The 8,345-nt window shown below is 44.3% G+C and overlaps 1 protein-coding gene across 1 annotated transcript; it reads left to right on the forward strand.

Annotated features, from left to right (window-relative positions):
* The first annotated feature begins 342 nt into the window (after positions 1-342).
* On the forward strand, positions 343-1,281 carry LOC119565305 (putative olfactory receptor 52P1). The gene has a single exon (XM_037889807.1). It carries the CDS (start codon positions 343-345, stop codon positions 1,279-1,281), a length of 939 nt encoding a protein of 312 aa, XP_037745735.1.
* The last annotated feature ends 7,064 nt before the right edge of the window (positions 1,282-8,345 follow it).

Here is an 8,345-nt window from a genome sequence, read left to right on the forward strand (position 1 = left end):
CCCTGTCCTGAGCTCATACAGTTAATTTAGAAGCTTGTTAGGTGTTTCAGGAGTTCAAGCTCTTTCCTCCAGTGGGCATACATGTTGCAGTTATTGACATTGAAAGTCATGTACCATTCAGATGGCTGGGTTAGCTCCCTGTGAGGACTTCTCTGTACTTGACTATGACAGAAATAATTGGGTGCCATCCTTAAATGTTGCCACCTCACTGCTCACCCCCCGTTCTAGATTGTTAATAAATAGGAAATATTTGTTATAAAGTGTGTAGACCCCTAACTGTGATTTTCTCTCTTCACAGGCATGTTGAGCATTTCTGAGCCCAATTGACGCCTTGACCATCTCATGGCAGCTTTCAACCTCACCACCTCTGACCCTTCTCCATTTATCCTAATGGGCATCCCTGGCCTCGAAGCTGCCCACATCTGGATCTCCATCCCTTTCTCTATATTCTACATTATCGGCCTGTTTGGAAATTTCATGCTTCTGTTTGTTGTAGGCAAAGAGCAGACCCTCCACAAGCCCATGTACCTGCTGCTCTCCATGCTGGCACTCACAGACATTGGCACATCTACCTCTGTTGTACCGAAGGCACTGTCTATATTTTGGTTCAATTTGAAGGGCATTACTGTGGGTGGATGCCTCACCCAGATGTTCTTCCTTCACTCATTTTCTCTTATGGAGTCAGCTGTCCTCGTGACAATGGCCTACGATCGCTATGTTGCCATATGTACCCCTCTGAGATACGCCACCATCCTCACCAATGCAAGAATAGTTAAGCTAGGGCTTGTGGGTTTGATAAGAGCTGTTCTCGTCATGCTGCCCCTGCCCCTGCTTCTGAGTAGGCAGCCATTCTGTGACAACCCCATTATCCCCCACACGTACTGCGAGCACATGGCTGTGGTGAAGATGTCGTGTGGGGACACCACTGTGAACAGGATGTACGGCTTGGTGATGGCATTTGTAGTCATTGGGTTAGATCTGATGCTGGTTGCCCTGTCCTACAGTCTGATCATCAGGGCTGTCCTCAGAATCTCCTCCAAGAAATCCTGTCTGAAAGCCCTCAACACCTGCACAGCTCACTTCTGTGTGGTGATGACATCTTTTACTCTCTTCTTTTTCTCCACTCTGACATACCGGTTTGGTCAGAGCATCACTCCCCACGTTCACATCATCTTGGCAAACCTCTTCTTCCTCATCCCCCCCATGATCAACCCGATCATTTATGGGGTCAAAACCAAAGAGCTTCGTGACAAAGTGGTCAAATACATCTGCAGAAGCTGATCGCATGGGGCCATTGACTTTAATCCTCTGTGACAAGAGGGGGAAAGGTTATCTCCTCATTACTCAAGGGTACTCTGTCCCAGTTTGTCCGAGCTCAACATTGTACAAGTTCACCGTCTGAGAAGTTCCTCACAAGTAATGTCTTATTACTCCATCACCAGGCACTGCTCTCTCCATTGCGTAATTCCCTCTTTCTGACTATCACGTGATCTCTTTTGGCATCACCTATCAGTCCCCAACGCCACACAGCCTGTCACTCAGCCTTTCTTTGGCTTCCAGAGTACCAGAAGATACTGAAGCATTCGAAAGCCAGGTGGCTTTGCATTAGTTCCTGTGTGAACAGGGTTCTTGATCAGTTTGATGAACTAAAGCTATGCTTTCAGATAGCTAAAAACAAAGAAAGAAACTGCAATGCTGAACTTCTTTTTCATGTGTGCAGTGATCCAGAGAGTAAAATCGACCTAATTTTGCTATGTCCAGTAATTCAGGAAGCCTGGAGGATAAACTAAATGTAACAGGTGGAAAGTGATAATGTAGGAAAGCTGCGGCAGGAATTGAGAACATTCGTCTAGAGCTTGTTGGTGAGAGTTGTATGTATTTTTGAGAACAGGACGTCTGTAGTAAACTATGACAATAACTGTTGAGTCAAATTACTGACCACTTTGCACAGTCGCTTTTCAGTAAGAACTTTCAGAACCGACACTAACTGTTCACGTTGCCAAGATGTCAAAAGTAGATGTTGAGATTTCATATTGGCATTTTTGAAACAGATGAAGCAGAGATTGCCACCACATGTCGAGGTGATTGAGTCCCTTGCAGTACTAAGTCCTTCTACTGCCCGGAGCTTGGCATAACCTAGATTGGCTGATATCTCATTTTTGCCATGGGTTTGTGGAGACCTTGGACAGTTGAAGCAGCAGTGGAGAGTTTTGCCGATGGTTCCCTGGCCACATACTCAGGAAAACCAAGTTGAGCAGTTTGGGGTTGAAGTTCTTGAACACACTGATTTGGCTGAGACAAAGACTTCAGTGAACTTGGCTTGTTTGCTCCTTCATTACTGTTGCTACCTTTTAACATCGCTTCAGTTGAATGGTTCTTTTTTCAGATGAACTTGATAAAAACAAAACTGTGCAACAAGATACTAGAGGAACTTTTAGAAAATACTCTTATTAAGGAGTATATGCAATGAAGAAAATCTGTTGTGAAGAGTTTGCACCAATGAAAGAAATGATTGCTCTGGTCATTGCTGATATATATGAGCAGCAGCAGAAGCATCCTACTCCCAAAGAAGACAGCGAGGATGAAATGTTGCCCTTTTGAGACTAACTGTAAGAAACTAATTCAACTCAAAATATGGACATTGGCTTCCGTCATCGAATGACATTAAAAATAAATAACAGAATAATGAGATTGTTGTTTTTAGACTACCTACTTTTTCCGCTACTTTTGGGTTATATTTAATATCGTCATTCTCTGTTTTTTATTTGGAACAGCTGCCAACCCTCAACCGGGGTACAAATACCAGTACTGGGGTTTTCATTTTGAATTTGATTGTCATCTCACAGCTTCGTTGCTAATGTGCACCAACTCCTGTAGGAGCTAGTAGTTTTTTAAAAAAACATCATGTATGTGCTAAATATCTAATCAAATCTCCATTCCTTTTTTGATGTATAGGCCAATGTGTTAATTAAAAAGAACCCATTGTTTCAAGAAATAGATTGAGCTATGTCTGGCTTAGTTTTTAAGTCACTTTGGGCTAATAATGCAATAGAAATCTGGCAATTATTCAAGCTGAGCTGGAGGCAGAGCAACAGCAGCCAGAAACAGAAGGGCCAGAGAAGCAGCCCAGACAGCCGAACTAGCTGGTGTGAATCTGAGAGGTTCTGGACAATTGGTTCAAGGACTGGGGAGCACAACAGTGCTTGCCCTTCTCTCACATCCATGGCCCCATTGAAGAGTAAGCTAACTGTGCCCTTGGACCATGGGCAAAGATCATAGCTAGTGAGACAGTGCAGCCCTGCCGTGCACAGAGTTCATAGACAATGATTATGATTAGTAGGTAGCCGCCATTGTTTATTGGTGGGGAAATGAGAAAAGTTTGCCTAGAGACGGGTTTGTTTTGAAGTTTGTAAATATGCAATGGGTTGTTTGCCTCAGAGCATAGAGGGTAGGACAGAGTGGGGAGTTGTTTTGTTATTCAGACACTGAAGGACAGCAAGCAAGGGATCCCTAATCTTGTGATCTGGAGGGCCCACATAGCAGGAACAAAGCTGGCATTATGATGAATCATACAGAGCATGTATTTACTATTGTGTATACATGCTTCCGTATCACTCAGTAAATGACATGTGTTTTATGGAGAAGTCTCCTAGTCTCTTAACCAAAGCCCCTCCATGCTATAGCCCACCCTACCAGCAGGGTAACACCATTGAATCAGAAGACCTCATCAGACTGCTGGCACTGGCCAATACAGCCATCAATCCATCCAGGAGGACAACACTCCGCAAGGAGTTTCCCTGCGACCATAGTGTTACCCGGGGTTCTTTCAATCCAAAGCTCTTGGAAACTTTTACTCTGTACAAGGTGGTGTCAGGAAATAAATCAAGGGAGACATGGCTGGAACAAACAGAGTGCTTTCACTTAAAGCTAAACTTTATTTAGTTTTACACACATCCTGTCATAAATATAAAGGGAAGGGTAACCACCTTTCTGTATACAGTGCTATAAAATCCCTCCTGGCCAGAAGGAAAGTCCTTTTACCTGTAAAGGGTTAAGAAGCTCAGGTAACCTGGTTGGCACCTGACCCATAATGACCAATGAGGGGACAAGATACTTTCAAATCTGGAGGCGGGGGAAAGCCTTTTTTCTGTCTGTGTGATACCTTTGCCAGGAACAGATCAAGGATGCAAGCCCTCCAACTCCTGTAAAGTTAGTAAATAATCTAGCTAGAAAATGTGGTAGGTTTTCTTTGTTTTGGCTTGTAAAATTTGCAGTGCTGGAAGAAATGTGTATTCCTGTCTTTGTGTCTTTTTGTAACTTAAGGTTTTGCCTAGAGGGATTCTTTATGTTTTGAATCTGACTGCCTGTAAGATTATCTTCCATTCTGATCATATAGAATTGTTCTCTTGTCTTTTTTTGTTCTTCTAATAAAATTCTGGGTTTTTTAAGAATCTGATTGGGTTTTTGGGGTCTTAAAAATCAAGGCTGGTTTGTGCTCATCTTGTTTATTCTCAAGCCTCCCCAGGAAAGGGGGTGTAAGGGCTTGGGGGGATATTTTTGGGAAATAGGAACTCCAAATGGTCCTTTCCCTGTTCTTTGTCTAAATCACTTGGTGGTGGCAGCATACTGTTCAAAGACAAGGCAAAATTTGTGCCTTGGGAAAGTTTTTAACCTAAGCTGGTAAAAATAAGCTTAGGGGGGTTTTCATGCGGGTCCCCACATCTGTAACCTAGAGTTCAGAGTGGGAGGGAACCTGACACATCCACAACAGGTTAGTAAAGCACCCCCAACCCTCGATAATTACCGAAACTGAGAGTGGCTCTCGAGTTGCACAGGGACAGGCTTCCATTGGCCAAACTTCCATCTGCCGGTGGGGACGCCAAGATGTGTCCAGACTGAACGTTCCTGAAAAAACCCACCCAAAGAGTCCAACTAATTCAAACTTTCCCCCCTAATATATATATTAGTAATCTAATGACATGTCACTTAAAGAAAACTTGTTAAGCAAGCAGTTTTTTGAGGTTAAGCAAGAGGTTTCCTTCTAGTCATTGATTAACCAGGTGTGTTTTTTTCAGAGTTTGCTCGCCTTGAGGCCCCTAAAATGCATGTATCAGCTATTTCCACAGAATTCTTATCAGGAATGACGCGGGGTCAAGCTGCCCTTTAAGTGGCACCCAAAACCCACTTCCCTCCTGCCTTGGTTAAGTTAAGGCTGCTGCATGGCCAATTTATGGCCTGCTGACTTGGCTGCTTTTAGTAGTAATCAATAGTGGTTTCAGGCAGTTTACTGGTTTGCCATAATCTCCCTGTACAGTTCCCCTCCTTAAAGGTCACCTTTCACACAAGGGGGCCTTTATATGATTGCTCTCACACCTTTTTTCTGGATGCACCTAGTTGAGATCCAATGACAGCTGAAGGCTCTCAGCTGAAACCAAGCAAATGATCTTCGTATTGCCTTTCCATACCAGCATCGCAATGGACAAGTGATAGCTCCATTTCCCTTTTAAGGGAGGGGCGACAAATTCAATATGTTCCTTTCCTGGTGGTACCATTGCTGGTGGGAGTAACCACTGACTCATCTGTCAGGGGACTTGTAATTGCCGGCTTTTGCACCAGGTCCAGCATGTTATTAGGCTGGTGACAAAAAACACTACTATTTGGCACCCCAAGATAACTATGATGGGGTGTAGGGACAAATTCTGGATGCCTTTGCCAGTGGGCGACCATCCTAATAACACTTCCCACCAGAGGGGTGACAGGTCCTGGTCAATTCTTGCAAATACCCATTTCATTCTATTGGCATTATGATGCACGGTAACCATGACTCTGCGCTCTTCCTGTTTTGAGGTATAGAGCCAGTTCTGTAAATCAGTGTGTACAAGCAATGTTTGTAAACAGTTCAATCCATTCCAAGGGGCACAGGGTTTACAATAGCACACAAAGTATAAGACACTTTTAACTGACTGTATTTCAATTCGGGTACATGAAATTCACAACCACATGCCCTAATTGCTATACGGTGACAGAAACATTTATTCTCATAAGGATTATGATTTACTTCATGCACAAAATTAACAAGAAGCATAGGACACCCATTTCTAAGACATACACAATGATTTCCTTAATAGGTGTATTCCAGATAGCAACATACACAGCCAGGACCACATCACAGGCAGGGCTGCTGGACATCTGCTGACAGAGGACTTTGCAACACAAAACAAACATAGGCTGTTCCCCTCCCACACACACATTTCAAGAGGGAGGGAATGGTAAAGTGTTTTAAAGCTAATGTTCATTCAGACTCATTGAGGTCTGAATCATGTTTCTCCCAAGCTGGGAGTACCGGGCTGACACTGGCCTCCGAGATTTTGCCCATGACTACTAGAGTCGTTTATTGCATCTATTTTACTTTCTGTTGTTTTAATCCCAACAATCACTTGGGTTACACTTATATTTTCAGTTGGGACCACTTGAGCTTCCTCTATTACCTCCAGCCCTGAATTTAACTCCTCCTCTTCTGACTCCGAGGGATTAGTTGTCAGATCACTATCTCTTTCTACTTTGGATTCCCATTTCCCATGCATAATTACCCTCTCCTCCTCCAGGAACCAAAAATAGGCATCCATCTTGTCTAAGACTGACTGGAATGGTTTCCCTTCCATCATTTTAACTGTGAGGAGTGAAACCACTTCAATATGTTATTCTTTCCTGACCTAATTTCTAGCTGATAGACAGTGGGACTAGCCTTGTTCCTGATTCTAAGAGGTCCTGCCCAAACAGGACTGAGATTATGTGCTTTTCCCCTTACTTGTTGATACATAACCATTTCTCCTACCGGCCATTCTTGGGGATTTTGGACTGGACCCATTCTTTTGTCCATTTTCCAAATGCAATTTACCAAGGCTATGGCAACCTGCCGATGGTTGTCAGCAACCACTTTTAACAGCTGCTGCATCCATTCGTCTGTGAGGACGCGGGGTTGTAGGTTATCAGGTAGCGTTCCATCCATCCACCACTGTTCTGGGAGACACATCTCTCTCCCAGTCATCGCCTTGAATGGAGTTTCTCCATGCAATGCCACGGACCCCCTGATAGCCATCAGGATAAATGGCAGTCTTTGGGCCCAGTCCTTCCCTTGCTGGTTTACCACTTTTATGAGAGCTGTTTTTAGAGTAGAGTTAGTTCGCTCCACTTGGCCTGAACTTGGAGGGTGTCCAGCTATATGCAGCCTTTGTTTAATTCCAAACACTTGGTAGATTCCTTTTTTGATTTCCGCAATAAAGTAGGGCCCTTCATCTGAATCAGTTTCCCTCCGGGTGCCCCATCTGGTTATTACTTGTTCAGTGAGCACCCAAGCTGTAGCTTGGGCTATGCTATTTCGAGTAGGGATAGCCTCAATCCACTTCGTGAAGGATCAACAATCACCAGACGATACTGATTACCCCTTGTTGTCCTGGGTAGGGGCCCAATAAAATCAATTTGCAGTCAGGCCCATGGCCTCTATTCTTTGATGTCTCAGAGGACCTATGATTATTTTGGGATCAGCATTATGGGCTGCACATAGTAGACAGTTATTCACAAACTGTACTACGTCACCGCTCATGTGTGGCCACCAGCCGGCAGACTACAATCAGGTTAAGGTTTTCTCTACTCCTAGGTGTCCCCCATCGTGAGCTAGGGAAATCATTGCTATTCTTACGGCTACAGGAACCACCCAGACTGCTTCTGGTTCCTTAGTTGCTCAAATTAATTTTGATTCATTCTGTCACAGTTTCCACTCCTGGTGCTTTCCCTTTTTCACTAATTCTGTCAGGCCTGGATCCTGGCTTTAGAGGCTTTATGAAATCTATTTGAACTGAGTCTCCTTTTCTGGCTGCTGCTATAGGACCGACACCAACCCCATTTCTTGGCTGCCACAATTTTCTTTCTGTAGCCACCCTCCTTGCTTCCTTAGCTGCCCAATTATTCCATTTTGACTCCTCAGTCCCCTTCCTGTGTGATCTGACTTTTCTCAAGCGAACGACAGGATCCCAGGCCTCCGCCAATGCCCACATATATGTCAGTTTGTCGGCATGGACTATGGGTTTCCCATCTGTAGACCTCATCCCTCTCTTTTTCCATTCTGGAACCCAATCCACTAGGGACAAAAGGACCCAGTCTGAGCCTGGGAAAATGGCTACCTCCTGAGTGGTGGGGGTATTTTCGAGGGCTACTGCTATAGCCACAATTTCGGCTGCTTGGGCAGAATATGGTGTACACTGTCCCCTCAGCACCTCGGCCGTAGGCACTTTCACAGCAGCGAAGCCTGCAAGGATGACTGTTTTCATAAAAACAAGAGCTGTCAA

Source organism: Chelonia mydas, chromosome 1 (genome assembly GCF_015237465.2).
Source record: "Chelonia mydas isolate rCheMyd1 chromosome 1, rCheMyd1.pri.v2, whole genome shotgun sequence".
NCBI lineage: Eukaryota > Metazoa > Chordata > Testudines > Cheloniidae > Chelonia > Chelonia mydas.

What these genes read in the sequence shown, in the direction of transcription:
- LOC119565305 (XM_037889807.1), top strand. Translation starts at nt 343, where the DNA reads ATGGCAGCTTTCAACCTCACCACCTCTGACCCTTCTCCATTTATCCTA.